General features: G+C 54.7%; 6 protein-coding genes across 6 annotated transcripts; 3 read left to right on the forward strand and 3 right to left on the reverse strand.

Moving 5' to 3' along the window:
- The first annotated feature begins 658 nt into the window (after window positions 1-658).
- On the forward strand, window positions 659-4,688 carry BJ171DRAFT_496628 (uncharacterized protein). The gene is made up of 16 exons (XM_053110215.1): window positions 659-780; window positions 878-1,236; window positions 1,326-1,543; window positions 1,639-1,736; window positions 1,886-2,047; window positions 2,116-2,293; window positions 2,392-2,633; window positions 2,742-2,798; window positions 2,983-3,097; window positions 3,215-3,293; window positions 3,369-3,560; window positions 3,646-3,697; window positions 3,879-4,012; window positions 4,118-4,155; window positions 4,231-4,367; window positions 4,460-4,688. The coding sequence occupies exons 2-16, from the start codon at window positions 1,070-1,072 to the stop codon at window positions 4,571-4,573; spliced, it is 1,983 nt and encodes a 660-aa protein (XP_052968786.1). The 5' UTR covers window positions 659-780; window positions 878-1,069; the 3' UTR covers window positions 4,574-4,688.
- On the reverse strand, window positions 4,675-7,203 carry BJ171DRAFT_496631 (uncharacterized protein). Its single transcript, XM_053110216.1, has 4 exons — window positions 6,829-7,203; window positions 5,601-6,681; window positions 5,195-5,491; window positions 4,675-4,927 (listed from the first exon to the last, which is right to left on the reverse strand). Exons 1-4 carry the CDS (start codon window positions 6,856-6,858, stop codon window positions 4,791-4,793), a joined length of 1,545 nt encoding a protein of 514 aa, XP_052968787.1. The 5' UTR covers window positions 6,859-7,203; the 3' UTR covers window positions 4,675-4,790.
- An 840-nt stretch (window positions 7,204-8,043) lies between these two features.
- BJ171DRAFT_496638 (uncharacterized protein) lies at window positions 8,044-8,689 on the forward strand (the record flags this gene model as incomplete). Its single annotated transcript, XM_053110217.1, has 2 exons — window positions 8,044-8,477; window positions 8,579-8,689. Coding segments are annotated over 2 exons (545 nt in total), but the record flags the coding sequence as incomplete, so codon positions are not given.
- On the reverse strand, window positions 8,665-9,821 carry BJ171DRAFT_496639 (uncharacterized protein). Its single transcript, XM_053110218.1, has 2 exons — window positions 8,977-9,821; window positions 8,665-8,946 (listed from the first exon to the last, which is right to left on the reverse strand). Exons 1-2 carry the CDS (start codon window positions 9,567-9,569, stop codon window positions 8,883-8,885), a joined length of 657 nt encoding a protein of 218 aa, XP_052968789.1. The 5' UTR covers window positions 9,570-9,821; the 3' UTR covers window positions 8,665-8,882.
- Window positions 9,822-10,808: 987 nt separating this feature from the next.
- Window positions 10,809-13,447, forward strand: BJ171DRAFT_496648 (metal-dependent protein hydrolase). The gene is made up of 12 exons (XM_053110219.1): window positions 10,809-10,884; window positions 11,012-11,037; window positions 11,125-11,163; window positions 11,261-11,286; window positions 11,486-11,760; window positions 11,872-12,022; window positions 12,130-12,161; window positions 12,256-12,386; window positions 12,568-12,690; window positions 12,779-12,806; window positions 12,957-13,049; window positions 13,187-13,447. The coding sequence occupies exons 1-12, from the start codon at window positions 10,867-10,869 to the stop codon at window positions 13,226-13,228; spliced, it is 984 nt and encodes a 327-aa protein (XP_052968790.1). The 5' UTR covers window positions 10,809-10,866; the 3' UTR covers window positions 13,229-13,447.
- Window positions 13,448-18,076, reverse strand: BJ171DRAFT_597362 (uncharacterized protein; the record flags this gene model as incomplete). Its single annotated transcript, XM_053114745.1, has 15 exons — window positions 13,448-13,746; window positions 13,908-14,047; window positions 14,197-14,524; window positions 14,746-14,844; window positions 14,930-15,051; window positions 15,155-15,237; window positions 15,313-15,348; window positions 15,450-15,549; window positions 15,707-15,802; window positions 16,052-16,134; window positions 16,344-16,683; window positions 16,882-17,118; window positions 17,300-17,390; window positions 17,518-17,602; window positions 17,880-18,076. 15 exons carry the CDS (start codon window positions 18,074-18,076, stop codon window positions 13,483-13,485), a joined length of 2,301 nt encoding a protein of 766 aa, XP_052968791.1. The 3' UTR covers window positions 13,448-13,482.
- Between the last annotated feature and the right edge of the window lie 477 nt (window positions 18,077-18,553).

Raw genomic sequence — 18,553 nt, forward strand, 5'->3', positions numbered from 1 at the left:
GCTCCGAGAGAAGCGGATGCAATACGAAGATCCAGAACCTTATCCACCAAGTACCGATCGTGGTCGACAGGTGTGCCAGCTGTTGCAAGCGCCTCGCCAAATCCATCGTTGGTGTTGTAAGTGTGACTGGTGAAGGTTGCTCCAGCTCTTTTCACACAGCGATATTGCTGTTCGATAGCGAGGATACGAACCGAATCGATCGCCGCCTCCAAGGTATACCTGACGGTCAGCGCTATAGTACGCAAAGCATCGGAGAGCACGGTGGTCTTAATCTTGAACCCGCTCGTCGTAGGATCAATGGCTATCCCCAGTACGATGCGGCGCCGTGGCGGGGTGGCTCCCCTCAGTACAACCCGAACATGCGGAGGTCGGATATGCAGCAAGATAGAAGCCAACGGCCCCAGGACGTGAGTATGTGCTCAGCGCTCCCTGGAGGTGGGAGAAAGCTAATATCCAATGGATCGGTCCGCCAACAGCAAAAGAATCAGTATCTGAGAGAGCTGGGTAAGAGGCGCTGCAGGTGCATTCTGATTAAATGGATCTTGTAGGTGGTGGCTTGTCGATATATGAATTGGAGAGCGCGCACATCTTCCCGTGAATCCACAGATCGACCTGCAGATTTAAAATGGATAACAGCGAACTCTTGACGTCTTGCAGTGAGAAAAACGGCCATGGTCTGACTTGTATTCTGCCTTGTTGGCGGTTGCAGATGAACAAATCAGGATGAAGAAAGAGCGAGAAAGGCAGCAGAAGGAGCTGATTCATCGCGAGGATGAAAAGGTGAAAGCAGCGCGGCCCCTTGCCTCTACAACAGCACAATCTGGAACAGCCAGTGACGGAATAGCCGCTGATGCTGCACCACCAAATTATGCCACAGAAAGCAAAGGAAATGGAGGAGTACAATCCATGGGGCAAGGCTGGGGCAGGAGCGCCGCTGCGGAATACCGAAGGAAAGGCTGTGGGCAACCTCGCTGAAATGAAACGAGAGGTAATCCACTGTGCATGCACACATAGCCGCAGATGCGTTTGAGGGCGCTGGTTGGGACAGTGGCTGAGCTGTCTGAATTGCATGCCCAACCAGGTTCTCGGCAGCCCGTTGCCGCAACTCCCTCAGTTCGGGACAATGCCTCAAAATCAACAGCTCCCGTTCTTGGGAATCAACCAACCACTAATAGCTCCGCAAATGCGGGCCCAGCCCATGGTTTTGATGGATCCGGGAATTCAACAGCAGCCCATGTACGGGTACGAGCCGATCACCGGCCTCGAGATGACCATTTCGCTGATTGTACCACTGAAATATCTTCTCATTCACGTTGCGTCTCCAGGATGGGATATCAGGGAATATTACCACCGATTGCACCGACACTGCCATTTATGCAGCCGCAGGCCAGTTCTCTCCCACAGATGCTTCCAGGTGTTGGTCTATCCGGGATCCAAGGAGGACCTTTGATGGGCATGGGGTACCCGAGCCCGGCAGTAATGCAAGGCGGCATCCCATCGGCACCGAGCTTCCCGGGGAATGTTTCCCCAACGCAAGGCAAAGGTGTGTGAGGGTGTGCATTATCTCGACCACATATGCTTGCAAGCCTCGGTATCATGGTATGGGCGAATGGCAGACTGATGGTGTGGCTCTTGCAGAAAAGTCGTTTCTTCGTGGGCAGGTGGATATCGAGGCTCTACCGGACTGGAAGAAGGATGAGCTCGCAAAGAAACAGAAGTCACAGCTGGATGTGCAGGTCAGAAAGCCAAGCGATCGTCATCGGTCTCCAGAACATACGTTTTGTACACACTTTGACCATGTCACAATTGCCATTGCCATTGCCATTGCCATTGCCATTGCCATTGCCATTGCCATTGCCATTGCCATTGCCATTGCCGCACATAGGATGCATTGAGACAGCAAATCCTGGAGAAAAAGGCAGAGAAAGAAAGGCTCGAGAAGCAGATGAAAATGGAAGAGAACAGAGAAAACCAACGCATCATGAAGGAGCAGGAGGAGCTGCGACTACGATATGCCAAAGAGGCAGAAGACGCTCGGAAAGCAATGGTGCGATCACACTCTGTCACATCCTTTGATCTCAGTGCGATTCTCATCAATTTGGGCTCACACAACAGGAGGAAGCGGCCATCGCCAACCAAAAAATTAAAGCTGAGCGGCTCCAGAAGAAGCAGGCTGATCAAGCTGCATTGGACGATGCAGAGGCAAAGGTCAAGGAGAATACATCCAAGCAAGCTTCGCAGAGCAGACTCGCCTACCCACCATCCGTGAGCCCCGTTGGCTTGCTGCCACCAGGTTCGTTCTCGACTCACCAATCGCAGATATGAGGGTGGGCATCGCTCTGTGTCGCTGTGCCAGGCTCATTGCTGACTGCACTTGCAAATTCGGATCAGCATCGGTTTCGCCGTTCCGGTCCGCTTCCCCACCGATACCAACGCTGCGGAAAAAGATGGTCGAAGCCGAAGCTGAGAGCCAAGTCTCGGCCTCTGCCCCATTGGGCACCGATACACGCAAGGCAGAGACAGCGTATGCAGGCCTCAGTCCGTCAGAGTCTCGGCCTGAGAAATCGACAAAGCCCATCGCTGGCACTCTCCGTGGCAGCAAGCCGTTGGCGGCTTCGGGTCCCCAGAAGAAGGTAGCAGTGGGTATCGACGATCGTACCGAATAGATCGTACTATCGATCGTACGGATAGAGCGTACTATTGATCACCACTGCTACATTGCCCAACGCCGCTGTTTCTAGCTCATGCCAATCAACGACACGGAAGCGATCCTGCAGCAGCTCTCGGCTCTGAAAATGGTAAGGACCACCCTTTTCCAGCCGATGACTGAATATGGGCCCGTTTTGATTAACCACTCGTGGCCACAACAACTTTGGCATGATTTGGTGGCTCGAGACCGGCAGCGATTCGCATGAGGGATTGCCATGGGGGTGCTCGACGACGTTCGGCATTAAACCAACCAAAGAATTACTCCGGCTCCAGAATCTCGATCACGAGCAAAGCAAGGTTCGCACAGAGCTCTCACAAAGCCCAAAATACTTTGCGGAGCACTATCGCGATTCGCAGACCACAAATCCGATCGCGAGCCGCCTTGCGGGTCAGTTGAACGATCGATGGATCACTGATTCGGCTGTATTCACATGCGGTCGTTTCTCCAGCACCGAGTGCCACCACTGCTCTCGCCATCTGCTGACACTGCACCCACTTTTTGCAGGCTCGTTCCCACCAGACAGCGCCATGCAATCACCGCGCGCTGGACCAGCAATATCCGATCTGGGTATCTCATCCAAACCGTCGGTATCGGCCAAAGCGTCGTGCTCAAAGTCCAGATGCCTGTGTGTATTCACTGACTCTTTGCCATTTAACAGTCTGCACGAGCGCCAACGAGCCTATCTAGATTACCAGGAGCGTGAGCTGGCTCTCTTGCAGTCGAAATCGCCTGTGGCGGTGTATGCAACAGCCATGGACGTACCTGCGTTTTCGCGGGTCTCCAAACAGGACGATGTTGTGCTCGAATCGTTCATGCAGCAACAACGCTCGCGGCTTGGTGCGGATGCCGAGTAAGTATGTGCTATCGAGATACACTATGGTGCAAGGTGGTCTTGAGAAGGTCCAGTAATACTGACATATCGACTCTGTTTCGAGGTCCGAGGCCATCAGTACCACGGCTCTGCGCCAAGAGATTGAGCGGAAATCGGTAGGTACCGTCACCGGTGGAGCATTTAAACTGAATGGCGTGCCCCTATGGCCGAACCAACATGCCACGCAGCGCGCGCGGAGCCAGATTGAGAGGATTCTACATCGACTATCGAGGCTTTGGGCAACATCAGCGTTCGTACACAAGGGCCAGCTTGACTTACTCATAAGCGTATATCCAGGCTGTGGTCCTTAATGGTGCTCATCAACTCGCTCCCACGAGTTCGACTTATTATAGTGACCTTGAGCGCAGTCTCGCACGGCAAAGTAACTCAACGGCTGCCAATACGGGTGATGTTGATATTCTTTCGACAATGTAAGCGTCGTAGCTGAGAGACTGTTCTGAGTCATACAGAGGTTTTGAAACGGCGGTGTATGCTGACCATGCTCATGGGTTGTACTCTGGGTGTTTACCACCAAGTGGTGCGAGTACCCGAAAGCCCCAAGAGCGACCTCCAAGTAAGTATGAAAGCATTGAAACTCGATGTCCTCGTCGTATCAAGGTTGACTTTCTGACCGCTGGAGATCGCCCAGGCTCGGCATCGTCGTTCGACCTCGAAGCCCTTCAAAAATTGAACGAAATGCGGTTCAAGCGGCTGACCTCGGCGGATGAAGAGCCCAGCAGAGGTCGCTGTGAAGACGATGACATTATCTCTGCGTTTCTCCGAAGGGTATGTCCTTGATTCCAAGATTCTCTTCTCCTCTACAATGCGCATGGCTTTATAAATGGGCATGACTAAGCCGAAGCACATTCAAAATCCAGGAAAAGGAGCTCTCAGGAAACCAAGAGAGGATGGATCGGCCACTCTCCCAGACAGAGTCCAAGTTCCAGAATCTTATAGTGGGACGAGCCGGAACCGGCATCTATCCCAAGTGAACTGGGCCGCCTGTCGCACGCACAGCTTTACTCGGGACTGGGCCTTCCCACACCCCTCCACATCCCAATACAGTGTCAAAACTGACATAGGTATAGCCAGCGCTGGTGAAAAACACATATATTTCTACAAAGCACCACAGGGGACTGGTGGAGAAGTAGATCGACATGGATCTGACATGTGAGAAGGTGCAGCTTGTGTTGAAATGGCCGGTGCGGTTCAGGTTCCGTATGGCAGAATATCCTCGGAGAGCAGATAGACCAACTCTGGGGGCATAATAAGAGGGAAGTTTTGCTGATCTGAGAGGGTGTAGATCATGGCTATCCGCCACATGCTGTACTTTGAGTCGGGGAACTCTATTGTTTGGATCCCAGAGTTTGCAGGTTAGAGAAGCCGTGAGCGGGGAGAGGAGAATGTGGTGGTCTACCTTGGCTCCAAGTATCAAAATACGGACGATACAGTTCCAAATGACCGCCATTTGACATTGCTGTCCAGACGCGGTGTGGGTGCAGTTCCATCCATTCAAATGCAACATCAACTGCTACCCTCGCCCAACGTCCTGCGACTTTGGATTGATGAACAGGCGGTGTACTTGAGTGATCTCTCAAGACCAAAACACTTGCCTCTGTCTCTCCAATCCTGTGACATCCTGAAGAGCTCCCTCTCGCTGCTTGTGAAACAAGGTATCAACTTTGATCCGCCATCGATTTCATTCAGGGCACCCATACTTTTGGAGGATTTGCCGGATTTTGGAATGATGGACTCGCTTGATCCCATAAGGGCGGCGTTAATTCCAACCGGCTGTGACTTGAACCTCTTGCTGGAGGACAAGCTGCCGATTCCACCGGTCGCCATCGGCGCCAGGTCATCCTCGGACTCATCATGTGCACTTGTGCTTCCGATTTGCAGAGTAATTTGATCTGGAGTGTGAACAAGCATGTATAAGAAGGCAATTGGGCTATATATGATATACGGACAATGTCGATACTGTACAGTACTCAGCGACGATACGCAATAAAATACGCATACCTTTATGCCTTGTAACAGCGAGGGATCCATTTTGCTGTGACGACGTTGAGCGCCGCTCAGTATTCAAGCTATCAGGGTCATTTCTCGCCGGTCTCTCTTTGCTCAAGACTGGGAGGGGGTTGGGCATGATTTGGATGGTGTGCAAAGTACCAGCGTTTGGCGATCCATGAGCAAACGGCGAAGTCGGTCTCGTGTCATTGTTACGGGAACTTGAGGAAGCTCGCTTATCCGTCAGAATGTTGAGGGCAAAGGGCGATTTGGGACGAAGCTCGGAAGAAGCGGTGGGGGCAGCAGGCTGCCCCGAACCCATGGGAGCAGCCGCCGAAGCAGCGTCGGCTGTCTGGAACGGGGATCTGGGCCTGGTTCCCGTTTTGATCGACGAGGCATTCGACGGCGAATGCGAAAGCTTGGCGCTCTTCTCGGTGATGCTACGGGCCGCGGTTGTGGACTGACGGACGTCGCCACCAGTACTGGTTGATGATCGAGAGTGAGTTGAAGATATGGTCGCCGAGCGCTGCCGAAACTTACTACTTTGCGACGGAGTATCGGGAAGTGAGAGTCTGGCGCCCTCTTGTGCAGCGAAACTGATCTCTGGTGACTGTGAAAGATGCTTGAATGGCTCATCCGCAGGATTGCTGGCGATTGCCCCGAGGGGCTGGGCAGTCGCTAAAGCTACCGCGATGTGCTCGGCGTGGGAGTGCTGTTTGGGAGGATCGGTCTTTGCTGATAGGCCGCCGGCGAGTTCACTGTGGACAGTGTCGACGGAGCAGCCGACAGAGATAGAGCGGGCATCCTTCTTAGAGATGGCGTCCTTGGATCCTGCCGAGGCGGGGCTGATGTTGACGACCTTGTGCGAGCCCCCGGGAGATATGCTGGCGTTGGACGAGCCTCCCCGCGGCAGCACTGATTCGGAAGCAGAGCGAACATGGGCATCGAGGCTTCCCAGGCTCACGGCCAGATTCGAGCTCTTGGAGAGGTCACGGTCGTCCTTCCTGGGTTCGATTTGACTGCTCTTGGTCTTGCTGAAGCTCCTGATGCTGCCTTTGATCTTCTGCAAGAGCCCCGCGGACGGGGCTCGCCGCTGGCGCCGTGGGAACGGGTGGGATAAGCCGCAATCCGGTGGCCGGCAGAGTCGACTATTGCTCGCGGTGATAGTCGCGAGAGTATTGATTGTCGCCAACCGATACCAGCAGCGCCTGGTGTGCGGAGTTGCGCCGGGGAGACTTACCCTTTTGTCCTCTTCGGGCGAAGGATTCATCGATGGGGTCTGTCTGCAGATCGGGAAGCTTGGATACGGGTTCGAAATGCAGCCCGCCAGAGCACGATGGCAGACCAGAGTAGCTGGAATCAGCGGTAATGCAGCACAGCGGACCACTGACGTTTCTTCGATCGACGTGCAGCTCGTCTGATTGGAAAGATGGGTCGCTCCGTCGGCATTCAGCGCAGGGCGTCGGGACAGGCCGGGACGAGCACGACTTGGTCCGAGATGGGCGAGATTGATCGAGCCGGTTCGTGCACCGCCCTCATCTCCCCATCCCCTCCAGACAATCTGCCTGTCCTGATGGTCTTGGTCAACACCAAACGAACTTTTATCATCAGCAGACGCCGGCTTTCGAAGAATACCCATTCAGTCGCGGCAGGGACTGCCCACATCCAGGCCGGGTGGAGCGCAGCGAGCAAACCAACCGAGCGCATCGATCCACATTTGACCATGGCTCGAGCCGGATCGCTTCCGCCCTGGTTTCGCGCATCGTCTCGATCCGCCCCGCAAATCCAACCAACAGATCACACTATCAATTTTTTACGGCCCCCTCGCGGCTGCTCATCTCGGTCACCTGAAAGTCACGTCGTATGTGGCGCAGCAAAAGTTGAAATCCGGCCATGGTCGGTTGACGGCATTTGGTATCACCTTGAGCCGATTGACGGTGGTGGTGGGCAATTGGTGTGGAGGAATGACCAATTGTATCATTGTTGGAAGCTCCACTCCGATTGCGGACAAGAACCACCACCATCTGAATCTCTCTGGTTGGAAACCTAGTCAAGCGTGGCTGTGTGTCAGCGAGATGACATGATCGTTTGGCTATCAGGCAAGACTCACCTTGACAAGATGTCTTCCCACGACTGATTGAGCGAGCGATGCGTTTCTGGATCTGAATCAAGGACGCCACTGTGAGCATCACTCCCTGCCCAAAATGCGCTGGTTTTGAGGAGATTCTTTCTTCCCCAAGGGCAGAACCAGCCATCGCTGCTATTTTCTCGCCAGATGGCTCCCCACAAACGAAAGACACCCCCCGATCCCGACCCGGGATCACCCAATGACTATCCTGTGGCCAAGAAGCCCACTATCAAAGCATGCCCATCCTGTGGCCTGACCAACCATGTTAGGCCCTTCACCAAGAAGTGCACAGCCAGAATCGACAGCAGCCCTGCCTCGGTCGCTGAAATGGTCAGCCAAGCACCCAAGGTCCCTGTATGTGCCACGTGCGGGGAAGAGGGTCATGCCAGAAGCAACACCCCAAAGTGCCGTTTCTATAAGCCACTCTGGAGCTCTACCTTGCCTGGCTGTGGCCCAAACGAGCAAGTCAAGGCCGAGTACTCGATCATCAAGTGCACTCTCGATGCCATCATCAAGAACGACACCTTGCACGACAAGATCGAGGAGACTGTTCGGGCCATGACACACGTGCAGTACGAAGCATCTCGTCTCCTGGAGCTGCATCTCAGGCGATGCTTGGACGAGGGTATCATCCTCCCCACTGTGTCGTCGAGTGAACCCGCGTTTGTTCGAAAGTGCTTCAATATGGTGCATACCGGAGCTACAGATGTCAAGAAAGGCACGACCCAAGAAGACAGGCACCTCCTCGAGACCTATGAGATGTATCGACGTGCATGGAGTGAGACGTGTATCCTGCCTCCAGTGTCCCTCCCAAAGGGCACTGGCTCACAGGTCCTTAGTTTGGCTGTCAAGACCTATGCAGGCAACTGCGAGACCCACGTTCTCGATCGATACTGGTCCCTTCTACGCCGATTCTGCAATCTGGTCCTGGTTGCTCCCAAGGATGTGAAACGGCACACACACGTCGACGATTGTATAAAGTTGATGGAGAACCCCCTCTCCAAGACACTCCTCGGTGATCTGAGAAAATCCTTCGCCCACCATGCCGACCAGTTGTATGAGCTTCGGTACGAAAGCCAGCAGGACCTGTATCAAGTCGTACCAGTTCTGGCCAGTGAAGTCTCTCGACTGACCCACCTGAAGGAGGCCCTCTTCATGGTGGTCTTTCAGAAGATGATCATTCCCAGGCTCGTGAGAGAAACCATTGGCCTGAAAGGAGAGCGTGGGCGACTGAACGAGGAGATGTGTCAACCCATCCACCACATCGGGGCTGACAGACTCAAAGATCTCCAGACCCAGCACGAGGAGGTGTGCAAGCAGATCGCTGTCAACACGAAGCGGATCAAGCGCCTCACCGACCGGCTTGCCCAGACCAAGAAGAGACTCAAGGCCCCTCGAGCACAGTGCACCTTGGTCCCGCTCTGCGATGCCCGAGCCAAGTATGTCAAGCTCGACACCAAAGCACTGTGGGAGATCCTTGGATACCAGACTGGCACTGGTCTCAAGTGGGACGACCTGAAGACCAAGGTCAATGACACCACAAAGCAAGAGTCCTTTTGGCAGACCAACTTCAAGCTGGATCCGAGGCTCTTTGGTGCCAGGGAGGAGGGGAAGCAGCTCTTTGGTTGCGAGATCACCACCGATGGGGTCGGGTGCTCAATCACCACGCTCAGATACAAGATCCTGGAGAAGAAGGACCCTGATGCCAAACCAGAAACCACAGACAAGGACGACATGACACTCAAGCTCACTCCCGAGAAGAAGATCCAGGCCAGGGTCGGTCCCATCGACGACTCTCGGATCACATGGATCGGGATCGACCCTGGTGTGGGATCGATCTTCACCGCTGTCATTCGGGCACCTGGTCAACCAACCATCCAGGAGCGAGACGGTGTCAAGGTGACCAAGGCACAGCGTGCCAACGAGAAGATCGTGTCGTTCTCCAACAAGGAGTACCAGCATCGAACTGGCACCACCCAAGCGACCAAGTGGATCCAGAGCACCCACAAGATCCTTGGTCTGCAGAAATGGATGAGCACCACACCGAGCCCCAAGATCCCTGGAGTGCCTTCTTTCTTACGATATATTCGCCATGTGTTCGATGGAGACATGCTGGACAAACAGCTGTACTTCAGCCTGACCCGGCGACGGCGATTCAAGCGACTCGATCTCCACGGCAAGCGACAGCGCACCGTCCACGAGATGTGCAAGCAAGTCATCGACCAGGCACCAAGGGAGACCGACATCGTGATTGCCTTTGGGAATGCATCCTGGAAGCAAGGGAAGGGATATGCATCCAGTCCCAGGAGACTCAGGTTCGCCAAATACTTTGAGCAGTTCCACCACCACCAGAGACGACCACCAGACCCATCCGTCTCCAAGATCCATGTGTGCTCGGTGAACGAGTTCAACACATCACAGGTGTGCTCACACTGCCGGGAATTCAAGCGACTTGAGTCACCCGAGTATCTTGATATCGAGAAACCACATTATGTACGGAGCTGTGCAAGCTGCCATACGCTGTGGGATCGAGACATCAATGCAGCCAGGAACATGATCTCGGTATGCCAGTCGATCATCGCCCATGGAGATCGACCGGGTGTATTCAAGACTGTGCTTCCCAAACCAACCAAAACCACTCGATTGCCAACGAAGACAGGAGTGCAATGCCATGGCCTACCCGCTGGGCCTACAAGTCAGTCAGCGGGCTTCAGATATCTGAAGCCAGAAAGTGACTGTCCCGTTTCTTTCTGGATAGACTGTAAGTATCTCGCACTGTTGTGCATTTCGACAGTGGATGCCGGGTCGCCCATATTCTGGGCAGTCCACTTCGGGGTTGCCATCCCTCTTGGGATGGTCGATGGGAGGTGTTTGACTCCCTTGTGCAAAGTGTGTGTGCGGATGTGTGTGTGTGTGCAAAGTGTGTGTGTGCAAAGTGTGTGTGTGTGACGGCGAGAGGCTTCTCGCCTTCCCTCGGGGGTCTCTCGCCAGAGACTGCTCTTCTCGCCGACCGAGGTGGCTCCGAGAGCGCGTTTATTCGTTCTCGCTCATTTTATTAACAAGAAATTTTTTCATAGTGTCATGTCTGCCCGCCTGTTTGCAGCAGCCCGACGCTGGACAGCCCCGATTTCGCCTGCTTTCCTGAGAGCCATGTCGACCGCAACCAAGGCAAGGGGCCATGGCACCGTCTTCCCCGACAAGGCCGACAACCTGGGCCCGCTGCTATTCTCGCTCGCCGACTAGCCAGTTTCGATCTAACGCACCTCCCTGCCAACTTGCTCCAAACTTCCCACAGAAGGTTATCGCCACCCACAGCGGAAGGTATAGCCACATGAAATGCGATTGCAGCGCACTTGATATTCATCTGTTCCTTGAAAACGACGCTGACCGTTGGTCCTGTCCGTCCAGCTTCCACGCCGATGAGTCTCTGGCCGTCTATATGCTGAGGTACACCTGTTTCCGCATCGGTCGCTGCTGCAGCGTCGCTCCCCTCTTTTGCATTCTCCGAGCGTCGCTTTGATCCGGCAGTACCTTCTTCATCCAGGCTCACCAAGGAGTTTGCCGGAGCCGGTGAGTGCCGCCGATCTGTGCTGGCTTGCTCGATCTGTCATTCGGCTTTATCGCTGCCAGCTTGATCGCCCTTCTCGACCAATGTATCCGCCATCGCCTCCATCCCCCTCGGCCATATCGCCGACCCCAGATAGCCGATTGCGTTCCTCCCGTTGCTGAATTTACGACGTGCATCCTCTGGATGTTGCTGCATCGCCAGAAATCGTTCGAACCCGCGATCCTGCGGTGATTGCTGCTGCCGACATTGTCGTCGATGTCGGCGCCGAGTACGATCCTGCCCGCAATCGCTTCGACCACCACCAGCGCGAGTTCAAGGATACATTCGACAGCCACCACTCGATCCGCCTGTCGTCTGCTGGACTCGTCTACAAGCACTTTGGTCGGGAGGTCCTCGCAAACATCCTCAAGTGGGATCCGGCCGATGATCGCATCGAGCTTGTGTACCAAAAGATCTACAGCATCCTGATTGAATCGGTGGGTTTGATTCCCTTCCAGGGCGGCTTCAGCCCCTCACTGTCGCCATGTCGGAGCTTAGTCGTGGATCGAGGCTAACGATCGATGTTGCTCTCGCATCTGTGTGGCCAGTACGATGCAATCGACAACGGCGTCAGCGCCTATCCCTCGGATGTTGAGCCCAAGTATAAGGATAACACTGGCATCTCCCGCCGAGTCTCCAACCTCAACCCCTGGTGGAACCAGCCCGACGACGATATCCAAGAGCGCTTCCTCAAGGCCGGTGAGTGCTTGCCGCTTGCTGTGGTGACCGCGGGCTCGTTCGTTGGTCGCTGGAATGAAATCAGTTTTGACACACAACCTTCCTCTGCTCCTGGCAACCTCTTGAAGTTGAGCTGTGCGGCACCGAGTTTGTCGACAGGGTAAGCGAGCGTAGTGTCTGCTGTCGGCCGTCGCCCTTCCAGGCGCATACATTGCCGTCGCCATGTCCGACTAACTCCCTCGCTTGCCACAAAGGTCTCCTACATCGGCCTCTCCTGGCTGCCCGCTCGCGAGATCGTCGAGAAGGCTCTGCAGGAACGCACCCACTTTCACTCCTCGGGCAAGATTCTTGTCTTTGATCAGTTCTGCCCCTGGAAAGAGCACCTGTAAGTACTCACATGGCGCATAGACGCAATGCTGGCCTACTGACCTGCTGACCTGCTGGCTGTTGTGGGAGTCACATTCGCCTTGGTCTGTGCAGCTTGTTTCGGGACTGCTATCCCACTTGCACACGCAGCCATTCGTTTATGACATCACAGGCGAGCTCACACCCTCCTTCGTCACCAGTTACATCCTCGAGGGCGAACATAACATTCCACATGCGACACGGCCCCTCTATGCTCTCTACGCCGACCAGAGCGGCAGCTGGAGAGTGCAAGCCGTCGCCAAGACCCCAGATTCATTTGAAAGGTATCGGGGACAAGGCGTGCCTTTGGCTGTGCTTGGCTCGTCGGTGATATCGATTCAGCCGCAACTAACACATCTTTTGCTTGTCCAGCCGCAAGGCCCTGCCTGAAGCATGGAGGGTACGTACGGCTCGCACGCACCGCTCACTAGCACGATATGCGGTATCTTTGTGACCTGGAATACGCCACGGTGCCATGGTGCTGCTCAAGATAGATGGCGACATAGAAATCGACAGCTGAAATCCGGAATGGCGCATTTCTTACCACTAGGGCATCCGCGACGAAGCGCTCTCTGAGTTGGCAGGCATCCCTGGCTGCATCTTTGTCCACACAACTGGATTCATTGGCGGCAACAAGACCAAGGTAAGATTACGGCGTGCTTTGGCGCACTGTGCAGAGCAAGTTATTGTGCTGCGGTTTCTGAACTGCGGCAATGTCGATGGATACGATGCTGAAGGTGCAAAGCTTTGCCCATTCGCTAACATGCGCACACTCGGTAGGATGGCGCGCTCCAAATGGCTCTCAAAGCCCTTGACCTCTGATTTAGCCCCCCCCCCAAACGGAGAGAAAGGATTGCTCCATTCTCGGATATCTTCTCGCCCTGAGCAAGCTATATATCCACAATACACTTGGAGCGCTCACAAATGAAACGGGGCACCCCACCATTGTTGTAGTTCACGGTAAATCCACAAGAAACACATGATCGACGGCCCAAATGCAGTGGGCGCAATAAATCGTCAAGCAGACACGTTGCAGAGTCCGATGCGGCTGGATCCAAAGCAACGCATTCGGCTACTTAAGATGTCTTGGGGGCCGGCGGCCCGCCCTGTGCTGTCACTGTGATGAGCTCCGACTCTTGCAGCTTCTTCCAGTGCTCTCGGTTCTTTTGCACATTGTCCCAAGCGGGAAAGTCGCCGTCCTGGTTGATGTACGTGTTCCAGGCCTCGTACAGCGGGCTGACAATGTAGTCGATGAATCCCACTTGGCACTTTGGAATGACAGTGTTGTGGCGATCGAAAAACATCGACACCGGGATGCCGCGTTTCTTTTCCTCGTCGCCCTGGCAGTGATTCACAGAGTCAGCGACAACCAAGGGCAGAGGCATGGAGGAAGACTCCAACCAAAACCTTCATGCGACTCGCATGGCAGACTAGTTGCCCGTGATTCCGTGTCTTTGTCCCGACGGGCTTGCTTCTGCCTGTGAAAGCCGCACACACTTACCTGTCGGAAGAATTCCTCCATGATCAGGTAGGCCCACTTTGTACACAGCTCCGTGGCCTTGGCTGCATTGCTGATGTCGCCGCACTTGATGCACATCTCCAGCAGCAGCTGTCTGTCCTTCTGATCATTAAAGTCAAATCCTACGTATGCAGAGACGAGGTGAGAGCGTCTCCCTTGGTCCCCGAGCGTCCTCAACACAGTCGGCATCCTGACCAACCACACAGGCGGCCGAAATGGAATGCAGCCGAGTCCTGCAAAGCCTTGCTACTGCTCCGATCTCGGAACTCACCCGCTCCAGAGATCTTGTTTTTGAATTTGGCAATGTACTCAAAGTGCCCAGCCATGTCGGTTGCCAGCACCGTCGACAGGATCGATGTTCGGATCGGCTTGAACTGGTCCGGCGCGAACTTGCCCAGGATGTTGCAATCGGGGCTGCTCGTCATCACCTCGAACGCTCTCGAGCAGTGGAAGTTCTCTAAAACAGCCTGGTCGTTGTACCGCAATGCCAGCTGCGCGCTGCTGTTGACCAAGAAGGCGTTGTTGACGCCAGGGTGCTCAAAGTCGTGGATGGCGCCAGCCACGATTCCCGAGAAGCAATCCTGCATCATCAACAAGTCCTGTGAGCGGATATGCCAGCTGCAACATGAACACCAGGGGCACAGGCGCTAATGATCTTGCATCACAGGATCGCCTGCGCTCATTTTCAAGGATCGTCGGCACGGAGTGGCGTGTGCCGCCATACCGAACAGCGTCCACGACACTGTCTCGTTCTCGTGGTGCCGACTCAGCAGCGAACCTGCTTGCAACCAACGAGTGCCCACAACTGCGCCCGGGTTACCTCCATCGTCAAAAACTCGTCCAGACCGAGCACATAGATAAAGTAGTAGATTGCATGCATGACATCGGCTCCGTGCATCGAGTTATGATACGGGACATTCTGTCAAAGTGCCAAAGGGAGCCCGAGCCTGTTAGACGACCCGCATCAGGTCCACAAACCCCGCTTTGTGCAATCTGGAGCGTACTTTGTTGTATCCTGACTCGATCTTGGTCAAGAAGCTATCCAAAACAGACTCCTCGATATTAAAGTGCCCTTTGAAGTTACATCGGTCGAAGATGGCCTTGGTGAGATAGAACAAGGGGCGGCCTGGTAATTGGAGATTTGATGCGAGCGGTTACAAGCCATGACAAACAAACTGTATTCGGGAGACGCGGTGTGGCGCCCCTTGCGCCAGAGACCCTCCACGAACCTTGGGTAGCTTCGTTCAATTCAAAGATGTTAAAGTCCCAACTGTCTATTTTTTCGAGCACCTCGTTGATCCTGGAATCGTTGCTGAAGAACGGGGCAAGATCAGCTCCTTGGGTCCTCTGCGCCTCTTGTTCACAGCAACAGCTCAACCAAGGTTACCTCGAAACGGATTTGGTGATGACTTCAATCACGGGCCTGTGAAATGGAAGTGGTCATAATCAGCATTGGCTTTGGGAAACGATAGACAAAACATGTGAATCCCCCGTTCCGGCAATGATGCGGCACAGGACACGCACTGAGCATATAGATTCGAGATGGAGGTGGTGGAGTTTGGGTTGGTGGAGCTTTGGTTTGTGATCATGGCGTTCAGCCATTGGTTCACGTCGCTGTCCATGGGTAATGGTCAATACCAGAGTCAAGGACAAGTACCAAGAGATTTATGGGGACGCAATTGCTCTCCAACGAGCTGGCGAGCCATGTATCAAACCCTCGTTCCTGCAATGCAAGCGGGATGGAACAGGGCAAGGGAGAGCAGCAGCAGTGAAAAGGATATCTTCTTTTCCAACGTTGAGGTTAGGCATAAACAGCCGGTTCGAGGACAGGATCTGAACGACAAAGTCGAGACTCTCCATGGTGTCGGCGTTGAAATCTAATCGCGAGATCCCCCCCCCACCAAACCAATATTTTCAGCAGATATCATTCAAGTTCATGGATCAAGTGACGCAATGATTGGACACAGGTACTGCTAGATTCGCCGCGATGCACATGGCCCGGCAGCAAACATGCCAACACAAGCAGTATTCCAGCACTGATCTGCCCGTTGCACTGTAGTTGCACTGTACGGCCGCAATGACATTGTATGTCCGCCATGCAAAGATAATGAAAGCGCTATAATTACCACAGGTGTCCTGGAAGTTTCGAATCACCTTGATGACTTTGGTGATGGGCGATTCGAGGTCCAGCTGATCGTCCTTGCGCAGGCTATCGAACAAGTCAGCATATGCATGAGATACCGGCGGTCGTGTTGGCTCCACAGCACCTGGATGAAAATGTTCGCGGGACCGACTCTTGATCCAGCGGGAGTTTGTTCTGCCACGGTGTCCTTTCGGAACCGCCCGTAACGCTCCACTGCCTTAAACAGGCACAAGAAAACCTCGCCAAATGCATGGCGGCGTGAACACCGTACTCACGCTTTCAGCTGTGTCGCCAGATCCGCATTGAGCTTGAAGAGCCGCGCCACATGCTTCTGACGGTCGATCAAGCTGAACGAATAGAGCTGTATGAACCGCTGTAGCATATACAGCGCCGTTGCCAGCAGAAAGAGACTAACAACAAATGTGGCTTCTTCGGACCAATTGACGCTGAAGGTCAGGTAGCAGTTGCCCGAATAGGAGTCGAAGACGGTCGCAACGTTCGTGTCCTGGCAACTGGCCACGCTTGCGGAAGCAGCCGAGGCGACTAGGAACTGGATCGAGTTTGGTGACTCGGTGTAGAAGGCCTCCATAATCTTGGTCAGACATAGGTAGAGTGCTGGGTGGCGAGTGCCGGAAGCAAATCATGCTGGGTGAGCGTGCGGCCTGAAGAGCACATGCCCGTTTGGATCGTTGCCATTCCAAGACAGAAAATAGGGTGCTTTGGTAGGCTGGGTAGCGATTCACTGTTGGCGACTGGCTGCTGTAAACAGCACTCGACTACACGCATCTCGGGATCGCAGGGGCTCATGCTTACTCAAGAAAATGACACTGGATCCAATGACGTGCTTGTTCATATCGTAGGTCCCGATCTGGAGGTTGATTCCCATAATCGACACGAACCATAGGACGCCAAAGAGGAGATGGGCGTCCCGGGCAAGCAGATGGAAAATGCAGTACGGAATGTAGCTGAGGTACATTGGTATCATGGATATTGATGAGACGTGATTGAGGAGCCTTGAGACTTGGACGACCGCATAACATGAAAAGCAGTCTGATGGCGCAAATGCAAGGGCGTGGGTGAGTATCGCGGGACTCGCGGGTGAGGCTGGCGAAACGGGCATATTCGCGATGCAGCTGCATCGTCGACTTTCTCATCGATCGGCTCAAGGTCGCGGGCCGTGTCGATCTTTTGATCCAAAACGTCAGGGGGATGTACTTGCCCAAATACTTACATAGTGGCAGAGTCCAGAACTGCAGTGTCAGGAAGTGCGCATAGTGTGCAATGATCAGTAGAATCCCATACCACACAAAGTGGATTTGCATCTAGAGTTCGGGCCAAGCGGGTTGGTTGCAAGTCAGTGACAACGTTGGCTTCGCGTTTCCGTGCCGGCTCCGGTCAGCGCTGCTGCCTTAATGCGCTCGAGGTCGTATTCTCGCGACCCACGCTTACCTGAATCGATATCGGGCCCTTGATCACGTCGAAAGACTCGTAGTGCTGCCGGTACACCTTTTTATGCGACGATGACGAGCCGTGTCTGGGACAAGAGAGCGCGACCCGTGAGAAAGAGCCTCGTATCAAAGACAACCTGGCCCTACGATATCGCACGGCGAAGAGCCGGGGAATACAGAGAGCCTCCGAGAGCTGCGGTGGCGAACGCGCTTCGCTGCAGGGTCACGCCGAACAGCCGGCCCAGCGGCCATCCCAATTGCAGCCGAAGGGTGCCTCCACCTCGCTTTCCAGGGCACGATCAAGTTGGCAGGCTATGCAGCACTCGGCGCTAAGGGGGGGGGGAAGAAAAACACCATCCATACGATCCATTTGCATATTCGGTCCGAGTATCCTTTCGCATTGGCGGCGGCGGTGCAGATTTGGAGTTTTGCGTGCTAACGATACTAGCTTTCCGGTTGCCTGGGAACGAGCTGCCGGCCGACTCGCCCGCAGACTTCATCATGGGTACGACGGAGAGGGATGAGCGGCGGTTGTGGCTCAGAGGCACGGCGACGGTCATGGTCGCCCCGCTCGCTGGCACCGCGGAAGACATGGTTCAGATCGCGGACGGGTCGAGGAGCGTGCTCGCTATCGGCAGAGCAGAGACGAAGAAGGACAGAGACAGAGGATAGGGCAGTGGAGGGCGAGTGAAAGGAGTTCACAAAGGCCGGTGAGATGAAGCCGGTGGGGACGCGCAGATGGGAGCGCCGAGTGCGGCAGAGCAGCCGCAGGAGGAGGATTCCCCCCCTGGCGGCGCGATGCCCAATCCAGCCAGGGGTACAGACACAATGGCGCTGACGCAATCCAAGCGGGCGCTCCGGAGGGGCTCGCTGCCCTTGGGAAACTCGCCGATGGCCGGTTGCGACGAGGCTGCGGCCGAGGTGTGTCCTCTTTGCGGGGCCGTTGTGTGTCTCGGCCAGCGAGGCATCTGTCTGTCGTTGCGGGCTCGGAAGCGAATCGCTCCTCAGGCTTTCTTTCCAAGCTCGTGCAAGCGCTC

This window comes from Polychytrium aggregatum (genome assembly GCF_025602895.1).
Source record: "Polychytrium aggregatum strain JEL109 chromosome Unknown BJ171scaffold_10, whole genome shotgun sequence".
Classification (NCBI taxonomy): Eukaryota; Fungi; Chytridiomycota; class Chytridiomycetes; order Polychytriales; genus Polychytrium; species Polychytrium aggregatum.